The 16523-nt window shown below is 46.7% G+C and overlaps 2 protein-coding genes across 2 annotated transcripts in view; one reads left to right on the top strand and one right to left on the bottom strand.

Annotated features, from left to right (window-relative positions):
- The first annotated feature begins 734 nt into the window (after positions 1–734).
- Positions 735–13683, top strand: rpl37a (ribosomal protein L37a). The gene is made up of 4 exons (XM_059967455.1): positions 735–855; positions 1614–1742; positions 5617–5699; positions 13549–13683. The coding sequence occupies exons 1-4, from the start codon at positions 853–855 to the stop codon at positions 13610–13612; spliced, it is 279 nt and encodes a 92-aa protein (XP_059823438.1). The 5' UTR covers positions 735–852; the 3' UTR covers positions 13613–13683.
- A 137-nt stretch (positions 13684–13820) lies between these two features.
- retreg2 (reticulophagy regulator family member 2) overlaps positions 13821–16523 on the bottom strand; it is a 35700-nt gene continuing 32997 nt past the window's right edge. The window contains exon 9 of the mRNA XM_059967453.1: positions 13821–16514. Coding sequence (XP_059823436.1) covers positions 15925–16514 — 590 coding nt within the window. The 3' untranslated portion in view covers positions 13821–15924. The remainder of the gene's footprint in view (positions 16515–16523) is intronic.

The raw sequence follows: 16523 nt of genomic DNA on the forward strand, positions 1-16523 counted from the left end.
CAGAGGGGATGTCAAGGTTAAGTTTTTCACTCAGAGGGTTGGGTGCACGGAATGCACTGCCAGCGAAGGTGGAGGAGGTGGATACAATAGGGTCTTTTAAGTCATTCTTCTATAGGTATGTGGAGCATAGAGGGTTATGTGGTAGAAAAGTTCCAAGCTGTTTCGAGAGTCGGTACAACATTGTGGGCCGAAGGGTCTGTAATATGCTCTAGATTTATGTGTTTCAATGGGGAATGAAGGGTACTGAGGGGCTGCCGAGAGGAGCGGTTGATTTGGACGTCGTGGTGGGTTAATGGACTGATTCTTTATGCCCTGGCTGGGTCAAACCCAACTTCTCTCCTTTCCCAAACACGAGAAAATCTGCAGATGCTGGAAATCCAGAACAACACACGCAAAAAGTGGACGTTTCGGGCCGAGACCCTTCATCAGGTCTGAGTTGCTGCGTGTTGCTTCTCTCCTTTACCCCTCAATCTGTGCCAGGCACCACTGCGAACCGCTTTAGTCAGGCGGGAGTGGTCACTCATGGAAGCTCGGGCAATGAAGGGAACAAACAGGCGAGAAAGTCAGGGTCTTTGCCCCAGCTCCCCTTCTCCCGGACTGATTGCCAAGCTTCTAGACCCCCAAACCGCCCTCCAGCCCCAGGCCCAATCCCTGCGGGCGCTTGCCGGTCCGGATCGCCATGGGCCCGCGGCTGCTCGGACCGATCACCCGGTTATTTTCTCCTCCCGGTAGCCCCCGGACCCTCGGTGGTCGGAATCCCTGGTTGTTGCGCCCGGGAGGTGACGTCACATCCGCCGGCTGGCTCATATTGCGCGTGCGCGAAGGGGCTGGCCCTCTGCTGGATCTGGGACGATGGTGAGCGGCCGCGGCCGGGATCGAGGGGGGAAGGGAAGCGGCAATCCGCCGCCATCCGCCCCGCTTAGGGTCGCTGCGGGCCCGGGAGGAGCGTCAGTTTGAAGCCATCGGTACCGGGGTCTGGATGCATGAGTGGGAAGCCGCGTATCCTCCCCCGGCCTCCGGCGTTTCGCTCCTCCTCGTCCGCGGTGGCCGAGTGTTGGGAGCGGGGAGAGACTGGGGTGCCGGTTCGTGAACCGTGGGCAGAAAGGGACGGAGACCAAGGCCGGTGGAGAACCGGGAAGTGGGCCGGCATTGGTGGGGTAGAGAGGGTGTTGGATGGGGAGACCATGGCGGTTGTAATCAGGCTCACGGCCGTGTAAACTGGCGTACCAGGCCCCGGTAGGTTGGGGAGAGGGAACCGCCTGGGGAGGGGCGCGGAGTGGGGATGGGGGGTGAGTTAGGACTCGGGACCTGGTTGTGTTGTGTCACTGGGTGGGACAGAGGTACGGGATAGTGATACCTGGGAGAACAGGCCACACACTAAGGTAGTGGCAATGCTGAGAGGAGGTTGAGAAGCGTGCTTGAGGTTCTGGTTCTGAAGCTGGGATCTATCTGGGGGTTTCAGCAATGGTGCTTCCGCTGTGGTGTTAATAATGTGTCTGGGGATCCAGTGGGAATCTGAGATGTGGAGCTGTGTGGTCCAGTGGAAGCAGGCAGAGCTGGGGTATCTGGGTGGAGGGAGCATGGAGCCTGACTGACCACTTAATCTTTTCCAGGCGAAACGCACCAAGAAGGTTGGGATTGTGGGCAAGTATGGCACCCGGTACGGAGCATCCCTCCGCAAAATGGTGAAAAAGATCGAGATCAGCCAACACGCCAAGTACACCTGCTCCTTCTGTGGGAAGGTGAGTTGTCGCACAATCTAAGGTGCTGGCATTGAAGTGGACCCCATGCTATCTTACCTGCTTCCTTCCAGTACATTGAGCTGGATAAACCCACAGGGCCTGACTGAGCATGTCCTCGGGGTTAGCTGGAGTCGCAGACCTTTGTGGAGATGGGTGCTTTATTGTTGGGCACTGGTGAAGTTCCTGAACTGGAAGGTAGTTAATATTTAAAAAGGCTAGACAATGAGTGATGGGGCAGTTACTGGAGGGACCAGACCTATCAGTACTTGCATAGATGGTCTGGTGTAACGTAGACGAGCTTTTTAAATGTCCTAATGTGTCTACCTCAATCATGTTCCTTGGCAGCCTGCTCTGTTTTTTAAAAACTATCTGATATCTTCACTAAACTTTCCTCCACTCAATGGTTGTCTTCTGGTATTGGATGTTGCCATGCTGGAAGAAGGTATGGTCTGTGTGTGTCTCTCACATTATTTAACATCTTGGGGCTGAGGTTGTGGCTGTTTTTTTGGGGGGGGGTGGACTCGTTGGTATGGTTTTGGGGATGGACTGGAGTTAGGGGTCAGGTTAGGGTTTAGGGACTGAGGTGTGGAGAAAATTAGAGGACAGGACAGAGTCTTGAGCCTCTGCTCCATGTTGAAGGCCAGCGGTGTGGGCCTGGGACATCTGTGGGCTGGCAGACCCGCCTGCGTGAAGGCTTGTGGCACCCCTTCCCCCAGTGTCGTGAGTTGTTGACGGGTCCCATGCTGTTGGGAGGAACGAGGTCTGATGAGCAAGTGGAGTTCGAGGCCTGGTGTTCCATGATCAGCGGGTCCTGGAGTCAATATCAAGGATCAAATCAGAAGTTCTAATTCGAGGCCCGATGGCTGGAGTCCCGGGTCTGTGAATTTTTGCAAGTCCCCAGGGGACATTGAAGGGCCAAAGTCTGAATCTAGGTCCTCGGGAGGCTGAGGATGGCCTGTCATAGTGTTAGAGGACTGTTTGCTTGCGCGGGTGGGAGGAATGGGGCTTGTTTTGCTGTTGGTGTTTAGTTTTGGTGCTGGAAGGTGTGGCACCACTTGCGGGCTGCCCCCAGCTCCTCGGCTGTGTTGGTCATTTATGCAAATGATGTATTTCACTGTGTTTCGATGTACGCTTGATAAATCCTGAAGCTTCCTCTCATCCTCCTTCACTGCAACAAGAAAATCCCTAGCTCATATATTGGGTCATTAACTAATTGGCAGTAGCTAATAAAAAGTTAGTGAAGTGAGTGGTCATTGTTGCAGTGGGCTCGTGTCGGATTGGGGAGCCGAGGCTTCAGCTCAAAGCTTCAGTGAGAAGAGGTGGGGGCTAACTGTTAAGCTAAGTGATACATCTTTGGACTCTGGAAGGAAACAAACTCACACAATGCACAAGCTTGCTTACACTGGACTCCCGATTTGAACTACTAAGTTTTAGTGGTGTCACCCCAACCGCTCTGCTACCAGAATTGACAGCTGGGGTGGTGGCGTGCTCCTCTTGCAGGCTGTGGTAAGTCAGGGAGAGCTCCATTATCTCTGACTACACCAGCAAGGAGTGCGACTGGCTGCAGCCCCTTACAGATTATGTTACAGAGCTGGATGAGGGGTTGATTGATGGGTGATACAGGGAGACACTCACCCCTAAAGTGGAGGATGTGGATAACTGAGTGATTGTCAGGAGAGACCAAGGGAATAGACAATCAGTGCAGAGTGTCCCTGTGGCCATCCCCCTGCATAACAAGTATATTGTTTTGGGGCTGGGAACAGTGTATCAGGGGAAAGCCCTGGCAGTAATGTCTCAGCCACTAAGTCTGAATCTGTGGTTCAGAAGAGGAGTGATTGGGGATTACCTGGTTAGGGCAACAGATGAAGTTATGTGGATGGAAATGAGATTCCTGAATGGCATGTTGCCTCCCAGGTGCCAGGGTTAGGGACATCTATTGGCTGATTTACACTTCAGTCTACGCCGCAGCATTCGTAAGTGGCCTGCGCCATTGTGAGCATTTATACCTGTGCGTTGGTGTGTCTGTGTCGCTTTGCAATTCACTGTCAAAACGCTAGACGGTGGTGGGGTTTCTCTGCCACTGTGTAGAGTTTCTTTGTGTACTTCAAACAATGGCGACTGAAACTGAGCGCATCATGCTGGAGCTGATAAAGGTTGAACAAGGGTTACTCTTACTGAAATTACTGCAGCGCAGAAAAGAGAGAAGACGTCGGAGGAGATGGTGTGTACGGCCATTGAACGGATTGAGGCAGAGGGAGGGTGAGTTTCTGTGCTTGTCCGGCCGCTGAGAGACATGGACGAGGAAATGCATTTCAAATATTTTCGGATGTCGGCAGGTAGATTTGACGATTTGGTTCATCGCCTCCAACCATTAATTTCGCATCATTGTACGCACAGTATGCCTATAGACAGGAGGAAATGCGATGCTACCAAGCGGACCAATCACAGTTGTTGCGGTCTGCGTCGCCGCGACACACAGTTACATTTTTGGAGAGGTGCGAGTCAGGGTAGGGTGTAGGGTACAGTGTAGGTTACATGGCTACGCTGTATCTATGGCGTTCGTTTGATGCATAAGTATAAATCAGCCTTTAGATTGAGTCCACAGCATTCTTAAGAGGAAGAGTGAGCAGCCAGAGGTTATAGTTTGCTTTGGTAAACATGATATTGGCAGGAAGGATGATGGGGTCCTACAAAGTGATTTCAAGGGCTTAGATGTTCCACTTATACCACCCTCCCTATCCCTTTTGAAATATCCAAGCCCTGGAACATCAACCTGCTGTTGCAATGGTCAAGTCTCTGTAAGTCATAATTCCATGTACTGATCCATGCTCAATGTTCATCACCCTTACTCATCTGCTGTCTTTTTTTTTAAGTCAAAAACATTTTGACCCATCCAACTGACTGTGTTTATGTGTCTATTCACCTTCACAGTCTCACTGCACATTGCATCTTAAGAGGAGTCAGCATAACTTTTGTCCATGAGAAATCGTTTTGACGAATCTGGGTGTTCTTTGAACAAGTAGCCAAAAGGATAGATGATAGAATGACTGGATAGTGCCTTTGACACGAGATCCCGCTAGGCAGGAAGGCTGGTCTGGAAGGTTAGGCTCCATACAATGCGGAGCAGGACGTGGGAGCTAGGAGTATACATGCATTGTTGTGTCACGGGTAGACTGGTTGGCACACTGGACTTCAGGATGTCAAAGATAGGAGTTGGGACATATTGTAGTTGTATAGGTTGTTGCTGAGGCTGCCCTTGGAATACTGTGTGTAGTTTTGGTCACAGTTGCAGGAACAGCTAGAGAGTGCAGAAGAGATTTGCAAGGATGTTAGCAGGACTAGAGAGTCTGGGTTATAGGGAGAGGTTGGCTAGCATTGGTCTTTATTCCTTGGCACATAGAAGAACAAGTGGCAATCTAGAGAGAAATGTCTAAAGTTATGATCGGTGGATAATTGTAAGGTCTTCACTAGGGTGGGGGAGTTCAAAACCAGAGGACATAGATTGAGGGTGAGGGGAAAGATTTAAAAGGGACAGAGATGAGTGTACGCAATGAGCTCCCAGAGGAAGCAGTTGAGGTAGGTACAATATTGTCATTGAATAGGTAAATGGAAGGTGGAGCTTGGAGGGATGTGGGCCGGAGAGCCTGCTTCCTTGCTGTATTTGTCTATTGCTTGCTCTGAGCAACTTGTTCGGCCCAAAACACTTGTCAATCCACTTCCCCCACAGTCAGTCTGCGGCTTGGGGATTGTTCAAAGTGCACCATGGGTCTGCTCTTTATCTGTGGAAATTTCTGGAGCTGGTGATCCTAGTTCTACCATACAAGGATTGTGTGAGTTTCACTGATGGTAACTCCTGAATCTTTCCTTCCCACAGACGAAGATGAAGAGGAGAGCTGTTGGAATCTGGCATTGTGGGTCCTGCATGAAGACAGTAGCTGGAGGAGCCTGGTCCTACAAGTAAGTACTGAGCTGATGGGTGAAAGTATCTGTGGGATGACCTGGGTGCAGTGTACATTCACATTAAACTAGAATGAATTGCACACACTCTTATCTCCTAATCTGCTGTTTGGAAAATTCATAAGATCCGATCCATTGCTTGTTCTGGTGGTGAACCCCCTCTCAACTGTAGCCTATCATTGAGTCCATGGGGAACATTGGCAGACATGTTGAAGAGTGGAAATTTGAGGCATAAGACTATTCAAATACCTGGGCATAAATACACCGGGAAATCAATGAAATCTGTCCTATAATAATAGTGAGCCTGTTGATAGATGAGTGAGAGGAGCAGTTACTTTGGAGAGTGTGGGTAAAACGTGGCATACATTGCTGTGAGGTCATTCACATAGGCAGAGTAAAGAAATGGTCTAACTAGGAAAACGTTAGTGCACTGAGGGACTTGTGTTGTTTCATGGGATTCAGAAAGTAAATGTTTGGTTCTCTAAAGCTCTCACAGGGCAGTGGTAATTGCAAGTTGGTTCCAGTAAGGGACACTTGCTGAAATTGTGTGGAGTTTTGGTGAGATCTCTGTAGAACTGGAATTGCTACTGTTGATGAGGCTGGGCTGGGTGGCTGTTAATGCCACTGTGGCAGGTGCTAAATTCCAAATCATGAACAGATCTTTCCATAAGCCTGCACCTTCTGAGTTGTGTTCTTTTAACTAAAGTTAACAATCTAAAACTAAGGAGGGAGTGTAAAGGAGATCTGAGGGATAAATGTTTCACACACAGCGTAGTTGGTATTTGGGCTGAAATGCTAAAAGAGATTTTGGAGGAATCTGGGCAGATACTGGGATGTGCAAGACTGTGGTTAATGCTAGCAAGTGGGTGGGTACTGGTACATGTTTAGCAATTGGCTGGAGCTGTATTAACCCTTTCACTACCTGATTATGTTCCTTCTGACAACACAAACTAGTCATTATCTAGTGCATCTTTGTCAACTGTACTGCCTCTTGTTGCTTCAGGGTTATCTCCAGATTCTCCAGTCCAATCCTGTAGCTGAAACCATTCGCAGAACCTTTCTGGGAGGGGAGCTCTCATTCTTCAGAGTTAACGAGGATTGGATGCCATGTTCCAGTTGTGTTTAAACAGTGCTTTTGTACTGTTCCTCTGTGTCAAGATAGATGGCCAAGTGTACTCTGCCACTTTTCAGTTCTTGGCACATGTTGTTCCAACCTTAATCTGCTGGTTATCTGTCCATTTTGTCAGGCTGCTTGATGCAGTTGATTACTAACTTATTTACAAATGTGGAATAATCTGCTGATTTTGAAGTTTTACCCTGCATACCATTCATGTATTAGATTCCTAGAGGTATTCGAGACTGAAGTAGTCCCTTTAGCCTAGCAAGGTGCCTCCCTTTTGGCCAATATCCCTTGCAACCCAGGTTCAAAGTACATTTATTACCAAATTATGCACACTGTATGCAGCCTTCTTGTGGGCAGCCACAAATCAAAGAAACTGAATGGAACCCATTTTTGTTTAAAACACACACACAACAAAGACTGCCAATCACCCACGTGTCAGAAAATAACAAAACGTCCAAATAATAAAGAACACACAGACCATTAACGGAGTCCCTGAACACAGGTGCTGATGTTTGCAGGCCACAGCTTAAATCATTTCAGTTCAATCTTGCCTGTTCAAATGTATTTCAAAGGTTCAACTTGTACCCATCCTACTGCTTCCTCTGGCAACTTTGTTCCATTTACCCTATGTGGGAAAACTTTGCCTCTCTGAGCCTTAGTAAAATGCTTAAACTATTCACTTTATCTCAGCTTCTCATGACTGTAAAGTTATCCCTCAGTTCTATACCACCATTCCTGAGGGAAAATGTCCTGGCTTATCCAGTCTGTGCATGCAGCTCAAGCCTTCCAGTCCCAGCAACATCCCTGGGAATCTTTTCTGGCTTAATGACAACCTTTCCCTGCTGAATGATGATCAGAACTGCTTGCAGTTTAATCTTTTATAGTGTATTTTCACTGACGTGTGAAGTGAAATTTGCTGATTTGTGGCAGACAGATAAATCAATAACTGGTGTGATAAAGTGGAATAACAAGGTGAGGTTCATGGACAGTTCAGAAATCTGATGGTGGAGGGAAGAAGCTGTTCCTAAATTGTTGAGTGTGGATCTTCAGGTTGCTGTACCACCTCCCTGATGGTAATAATGAGAAGATGGCATGTCCCAAATGGTGAGGGTCCTTAATGATGGGCGAGACACCTCCTCTTAGATGTCTTCAATGGTTGGGGTTGGAGCTGACTGACTCTGCAACCCTTTGGAGTCTCCATTCCAGGTGGTGATCAAATTGGTATGTCCATTATACATATGTAGAGATTTTCTAGTCTTTGTACTATACCACATCTCAAGTTCCTAATGAAGTATAGCCACTGGAGCCGCCTTTGAGATTGCATCAGTGTGTTGGGCCCAGCATAGGACAAAGAACATTACAGCCTTGTATGGACCCTTCGGCTCACAGTGTCATACTGACTTTTTAATCAGGTAGATCCTCTTCTTACTAGTTCCACTGTTGACCCCAGTAAGGACTGGTGTGTGTGCCTGGCTTCCCTTCTTGAAGTCCACAACCAATTTCTTGCTGAGGTTTGAGTACAACACCACTCATTATGAAGATAGCACCTCTGCTTTCTTAAAAATTTACAAAGATTCTGCATGTTGTCTAAATCTGACAGACTTCTAATAGATGTGCATTGGTGAATGTATTCGCTGTTTGCATCATGGCCTGCTGTGGAAACACCGATGTCCTTGAATGGAAAAGCCTACAAAAAGTAGTGGATATGGCCCAGTCTATCATAACTAAAGCCCTCCCCACCAGTGAGCTACCTGATGCAGGAAAGCTGCATCCTTCATCAAGGACCCCACCATCCAGGCCATGCTCTCTTACTGCTGCCTTCAGGAAGGAGGTACAGGACCCACCAGGTTTAGGCCATTGGGCTCTTGAACCAGAGGGGATAACTTCATTTCTCTTCACTTGCTCCATCACTGAACTGATCCCATAACCTATGGACTCACTTTCAAGGACTCATCTCATGTACTCGATATTTATTGTTTATTTTTATTTTTCCTCTTTCTGTATTTCTGCAGTTTTGTTTTACATTGGTGGTTGTCTGTCCTGGTAGGTGTAATCTTCCACTGTTTCTATTGCATTTCTGTAGTTACTGTGAATGCCCGCAAAAGTTAATTTCAATAGACAATAGGTGCAGGAGTAGGCCATTCAGCCCTTTGAGCCAGCACCGCCATTCAATGTGATCATGGCTGATCATCCACAATCCCGTTCCTGCCTTCTCCCCATATCCCTCGACTCTGCTATCTTTTAAGAGCTCTATTTCAGTGTTGTATGTGGCGACACTTACTTTGAACTCAACCAGCTGTTTCATTTTAACCTCATTGCCATCTGAAATTCTAGCCAACAACAGTGAATTTATTTTACATCTGTTAAATGAGATCTCTCTATTCTGTATTTCCACGCACTGGAGCTGGTAGTTTACCTCTCCCAGTTGCCAAAATAAATTTAGTACAAAGCCTTGTCCATACCTGTCCAGCTTGCATCAGCTGGGTCATAGTTCATCTGTCCCAGTCAACGTGGAACTGAATTTTGTTTCTTCCAGACCAGTCTTTGAGCCACACATTTACTTCTTTAATCTTATTACATCAGAGATTTGCAGTTTGATCTTGTGTCGTGTTCTGTTTTTAATCTGGATCCCAGGTGCACGTGCTCCTCACACAACTTCACTCGTCTTTTCAATGTCTTTGCTGCCACTTTGAACTTTGCCCTCCCATTCCAGTCGAGATGGCATTCACCCTGGCATTGCTTTTGGCTGCAGAGAGAACATCTCTGACAATGAGCTTGTATTTTCACGATTCCTTTTCACTCCCAGTGTGTGAATGGTTCCACTTGAAGCAGTCTGTGTGCTCCTTCCCATGCACACTTAAACTTTTGAGCCAGCAGCACAATTCCAAGAGATCACATACCCCACTCTGTTGACATCTTGCTTTTGAATCCGTTCAACTGGATTTATTCTTGCAGAGTTGACTTGGTGGTCTTATGATGTGGTAAGCAGTTTCTACTTGGAGGTGTTCTAGTTTCTCTGCCACTGTTACACTTTATTCACATTGTTACTGCTTGAGCTGGTATTCTACCTTAATGCACTGTGTAATGATCAGATCTGTATGAGCAGTATGCAAGACAAGCTTTTCACTGTACCTCAGTACATGTAACCATAATGCACCCGTTCCCATTTCTTCCCAGTCAGTCACGAGTAATTTAGTTGGTTAATTGTCCCTGCTGTGTAGATTCTGTAGGATGTGTTGGGGCTGGGATTGTATACAAACTGGGAATAATATGGAATTAGCATTGACTGGACGGTAACAACTCGAGTCATGCAGTAGTCCTTCATAGGATACAGCAACACAAAGGCCATGTGGTCACTGCACTCTAGCAGGGATGTGATTGCACTGGAAAGGGTGTAGAAATGGATTGTCTTTGTCTGGGATGCTGTGTTTTTGTAATAATTAGAATGGATAGGCTAGGTTTCCTTGTAGAGAAGGCTGAAGGAATCATGGTAGAAGTACATGAAACTGAGTGGTGTAAGCACAGTATAAAATGGGCTTTGGTTAACCTAAGTAACACACACAAAATGCTGGAGGAACTCAGCAGGCCAGGCAGCATCTATGGAAAAGAATACAATCGATGTTTTGGTAGTTTTGCTGAGTTCCTCCAGTATTTTGTGTGTGTTACTTGAATTTCCAGCAAATGCAGATTCTCTCGTTTGTCTTTGGCTAACCTTTTATCCCATCTATTTGCCTGCATTTGTGTCTTGTCCGTTTGAATGTTTCTAAACATAACAGTTCACATAATTCTACCAGTGTCTCTGATGTGTTTCAGTTCTTAACCATTCTCTCTTCCGGAAAATGAGTCTGAGCCCGACCTGAGTCTGTCCAGAACTAAAGGCAGCATCCTGGTGAGCAGCCTCTGCACTCACTGGTGGCACCTCGGCCTTCCGATAGTGTAGTGACCAGCATTGAATTCTTAGTGGCCTGTCCTCTGGTGAATGTGGGTAGGGATGTCAGGACTTTGAGTATATTTAAAGCGGGGGTTGGTTGGTTCTTGTTTAGTAAAGGCGTCGATGGTAACTGTGTGAAAACAGGAGAATGATGTAATTAATCAGCCATGATGGAATAGCAGAAGAGACAATGGGCTGAAGGGCCAAATTCTGCTCCTATAGCATATGGTTTATGGGTTTTTAATTGTGACATATTATTTGACTTTTACATGTTATGCCCTGAAGGCAAGTAAGCCACATATATTCATCGCATATCTACCCAGGAACTATGGACTTGAACCTGTAGGTCTCTTTGTTCATCTGCATTTCTTAATATTTATTGTACATATCATACCTGGATTTGACTTCCCAAAATGTATCAACTGCATTGTAGGCATAACATTGATGGAGATGGACAGATTTTTGACTATTACAGGAATCCAGGAATATGGGGATGATGCCTGAAAATAAGGCTGGTAGTGCAGCGTGGGGAGTGGGGTGCAGCAAATTCTCTTATTCTTACCACCTTTATTCGCCTTGAACGTCAACTGTTGGGATGGCGGAAATGTCGGCTTTGTGGCCAAGTTTGCAGATGATACAAAGATAAGGTGGAGGCTAAAAAGTGGCAGATGGAATATAGGTGGTGTCAGTGTATGGTCATGCACTTTGGTGGAAGGAATAAGGGTCTAGAATATTTTCTAAATGAGAAAATTCAAAAATCACAGGTACAAATGGCCAAGGTTGAATCAATTGTAAGGGAGGCAAATGTAGTGTTGGCACTCATCTTGAGAGGATTAGAATACAAGAGTAATGCTGAGGCTTTAAGGTATTGGTCAGCCTTCACTTGGGAGTATTGTGAGCAGTTTTAAGCCCCTTATCTAAGAAAAGATGTGCAGACATTGGATGGGGTCTGGAGCAGGTTTGTCAGAATGATTCTGGGGATGAAGGGGTTAACGTGAGCATTTAGTGGCTCTGTGCTCGTACTTGAAACCTATCGATATTGAAAGGACTAGATGGAGTGGATGTGGAGCCAGGAGGTAGTGAATTTGTGGAATTCATTGCCACTGATGTCTGTGGAGGCCAAGCCACTGGCGTATTTATTTAAAGTGGAGGTTGATAGGTTCTTGATTTGACAGGGCATCAAAGGTACGGGAGCAGGCACAAAAATGGGTTGAGAAGGGTGCTAATACCAAGTGTGGCATCAAGGAGCCTTGGTAGAACTGAAACTACAGTCGGCCCTCCTTATCTGCAAGGTATTAGTTCCAGGACCCCTCGCGGATACCAAAAAACGCGTATGCTCAAGTCCCTTATTCAACCTGTTTCAATGTGGTGGACCTTAGGACCTGGCGGCTGAGCTCTGAATCCGCGGTGTTTCTGTTCACGAAAATAATCACGATCACGATTGAAAATAAAGTGAAAATAATAAAGCGATCGGAAAGAGGTGAAACGCCATCGGAAAAGCATTAGGCTACAGTCAGTCAACTATTGGAACAATTTTAAAGGATAAAATGAGAAAGGCCCTTCCCCAATGAAAGCTACAATTATTACTAAGTAACACAGTGGTTTAATTATTGAGTTTTGGGTTTTTGATCCTCCACATCAACTAGGCACAGATAGGGAGCGATCTGTCACTGGATTGAACTCTGGAACTTCTGGTGCTGAAATATGTGTTTTAAGTGTTTTATATGCATAGGAAGGTAAAATATCTACTATATACTAAGACAAACATTTGACAAACTGGCACTAAATAATAACTTCCAATTATTTTCGATCCCAATCTATGATAACCCATGCACATCCTCCTATATATTTTAACTCGTCTCTAGATGACTTGTAATCCCTAGGGAATAATGACAAGGAAAGAAAGTCCATGCATGCTTGAACAACAAGTGCTGGAAGAGCACTTCCGGGTTTGCTCGCTTCGCGGTTGGTTGAGTTTGCGCATGTGGCACTTGCGGATAAGGAGGGCCGACTGTATTTGGCATTAAGGGGCAAACGGTCCATTGGTAGGAGTCTGATCTCACGGAAGGAGGTATTGGAGGTTAAACGTCCCAGCACATTGCTGCAGAAGGCTCTAAGGGCTCAGCCATCCTCAGCTGCATCACAGGTCAGAGGAGACATTATGTAGTTGCATTTGCAACTCAGCAAGTGAAGCACCCATTAACCCCCGCAAGTCCTGTGAGGTGGTTTGATAAAAGACAGGTAACACTGATGCTACAAATCTAACAACCCGACTTGTAAGGTACAAGTCAGTGTGTTGGATCACTTCACTTAGCTGAGTGAAGTTAATCCACATACTCAACATCTGCCACTTCTTAACCACCCTGGCTGCAGAAGGTAATGGACTTGATGCTGGGCAATGAGATTACTGTGGCTGCTTCATAATTGGTTTGGGCACTTTGGACAATTGGAGAGGCCAAATAGCCTCTCACACTAATTGGCAACTCTAGGGAAATCTCCCTTATATTATAGTGACAAGTTCTTCTGTATTCGCCATGAACAGGTGTGACCTGGTTTTAATAACTTCAGCAAAGGATGTATATAAAAATTGGTAGGATGTTTCCTGCTGCAAGTTGTCGGACATGGATATGTACTCTATGGGCCACTGTTCATCCATCTACACTAACAGTGTAGAAGCTGAGATGGGAAGTCTTCCTTTGCTGTCAGCATTGTAATGTTTGCATACAGCTCAGGGTGGTGTCTGGTGGGGGGATTGATAGGTTTCTGTCCCTCTAATTGTTGTTTTCTTTCCCCAGCACGACCTCAGCTGTCACTGTGAAGTCTGCCATTCGTCGCCTCCGGGAGCTGAAGGACCAGTGAATGTCAGCCATTGGGAGTATCTAATTTTCAGCTGTTTGCCTGCAACCTACCTAATAAAAGGTTTAAATACATCAGTTCTTCTGCTCATTCTTTACCCATTAAATCTCATTTTTAAAAATAAGGTCAGTTTTAATATATAAAACAGGAGCCTCACTTGCCTGTTAAATGAGGTGCAGGGTGTCTGAAGAGATTGTTAAGAGCTAAATGAGATGTTGACTCAAATGCAGTTCGGGGCAGGGAGTTATAAAAGACTTAATATTTCACCAGTAAGTTTCCCACCCATCACCTTCGATCCATGTCCTCCTAGTCCTGATCCTTCTACCAATGTGAATTACTCTCTTTGGTGCTCTAATTTTGAAGACTTTGAAATTTCCTCCTCCTACCAAAGACCCCAACTTTAAAAGTGAAATTATCACCTTGAAATCACTGTGGAAATAGTCTCTGTGCCCCCACTTCCAAAGATTTCTGCTTGCCTTCAACACCCTCCCCCCCAGAAGCAAATATGTTCTTGTTTCTTTTGCATTGAGAAAGGAAATTCTGAGCCGTGCTATTTGTTTACAAACACATTTTTTACTACGTTTAAGTAGAAAAATGCTTGTATATTGACAGAGCAGATTATGTTCAGTATTAAGCAGGTAGAAGCTGGGCTCTAACCAGTTTACCTGTATTGCCTAGTTGATTAGATAAATAAATACATTTAATTTAATGACTGGGTTCTAATGTAAACTGTGTTCCAAGGCCTGAACATTATTTATTAAAATGGGTGTCTCACTGTTCAGCCAGTTCCAGCATCATCTTTTCAATATCTCACAAATCTTACCAGTGACTGTCAGACATCACACTGATCTCTAATTCACCTTCCCCTGCCCCAACAGACAGAGAAAGACAAAGTGCTTAAGGTGTACCTCCTGATCCCTTGCCTCAATGTAAACATGACTGCACACGAAATAATGGTTCAAAGTGCCACTGAAAGCAATTTCACAAGAATATCGAAAAAAACCGTTAAACTGGGGGTGATGAAACTCAATCCTGGCCAGTGGAGATCCAGAGAGGGGCTCACGCATCGGAATCACAGATGAGACTAGATCCTAGCCAGAGCACTACAGCACAGAAACAGGCCTTTTGGCCTACGCCAAGTCTTCTCTATCAGCATGTAGTGAGTTAGGATCTACCTAAGATCGAGATTTCAGGTTCCCTAATTCCTGGAATTAAGAATTCCTAATCCCTTTGCCGACTCTTGATTGCTGCCTGGGCCCCTGAATGCCTGATCCTAACCTTCCAACCCCTATTTTCTGCTCCCCCATCTCCTACCACAGAATTCTCAATGTCCATCCTAGGTCCTGAATTCACAAGCCCTGTCTCCTGACAATTCTCAATCTCCCACACTAGATCCTAAATTACCAATGCTCTGAAATGTGAGTCCCAACCCAAACCTGTGTTTATGATCACTAATCTGGTCCCAGGTTTAGGGAGGGATCCAAGTATGCCCCCAACATTTATGCCAGAAAACATTTACAAGCCTTCCCCTTAAGACCTGTCAGTGTATACTGGAAACCATAGCTGACAGGAATCGGGGCAGTAGATTCTCCATTAACTCCTGGAGAAATGAGTCCATAACCAGCCTTTGGTTGTGGAACCACAGAAGGATCACAGGCCAGGGACTAGGCTTAGGCTGGTTCAGCTGCCACAACGGCCAAGTAGTCAATGAACTGCAAACACCCTGGTCCTTCACAACCTTTTGAATTTGCTCTGCTCCTGGAGAACAAGGTAGGTCCAATGGGGTAAACAAGCCTACACACTGAAGAGGGATCCAGACTCCAAGATGCCCGGGTCACTCACAGGGACTGGGGTTGGAAGCTGAGGGGCCAGAGGTGTACTGATGCCACACGGACAACAGCATTAGTACATTACAGAAAGGCTGAGGTGTGTGGGGGGGTCCCAATGTGCAGTGACTGAGGTCCAGGGCCAAACACGGGGGCACCGGGTTTCCCAGCGCAGAACGGGACTAAGGTACCAGCACAGAGAGACAGTGGGGTTCCAGCACAGACAGGGTGAGAGACTTGCCACAAACTGACAGACTGAAGCCACAGAGGTAAGTGCCACAAGGAGGGGGAGCAGGGGCGGTTAGGAAGTAGTACCACATGCTGGGAAGACTGGGGCCACGGTCTGAGGGATCACTGGACCGGTGCCACACAGCAGGGGAAGGAGAGCAAAGTTGAGGGGCTGGTACCATACACTGACGGACTGGTACCACATGCTGAGGACCAAGGTTGGTCTCTCTCACCGATCTGGTCTGTGGACCTATGCCGACACTAGCTCTCCTCCTGCGCCTCAGGTGCTGCACCCTGCGAAGTACCCGGTTCCCTGAGCTGCTGAGTGAGACCAAGCTCCGTGTCCATCTGCTCCAGCTCCCCCTGATCGAGCAGCTCAAAATCATCCCCCTCCTCCTGCGGAGGTTCCACCTCATCCAGTCCCAGCTCCGATGGTGTCTGGAAGTTCTGATCTATCTCTGCAGGCAGGAAGCCCAAGCTTTCTGTGTGGTTGTCTGTCAGAGGGCTGGAAAGAAGGGAGGATAGTGTGTTCCGAACCACAGTGGTGATCGCAGAGGCTACCAGCTCCTCGCTGAAACTCTGTAGGGATGAGCTGAGAGCTTGATCAGTCTTTGCTTGATTGCTTGCAGCCTCATTCCCATTAAAATGGGAGTTTACAAAGTGCAGAGGGGAGGTCAGGGTCTCAGTGAAGAACTGAGAGTCTCGAGTGCTGCTGTCAGTCTGGGAGGTGAGACGGGGCACAACGTGGGACGGGCTCCCGTCAGTTGACAGCTCTTCCACGGAGGGAAACTCCGGCAGGTCCCTGGCAAAAGCTTCCTCAGGTTCACTATGCACACTCTGCCGCTCCAGATCTGAAAGCA

Source organism: Hypanus sabinus, chromosome 4, assembly GCF_030144855.1.
Source record: "Hypanus sabinus isolate sHypSab1 chromosome 4, sHypSab1.hap1, whole genome shotgun sequence".
Classification (NCBI taxonomy): domain Eukaryota; kingdom Metazoa; phylum Chordata; class Chondrichthyes; order Myliobatiformes; family Dasyatidae; genus Hypanus; species Hypanus sabinus.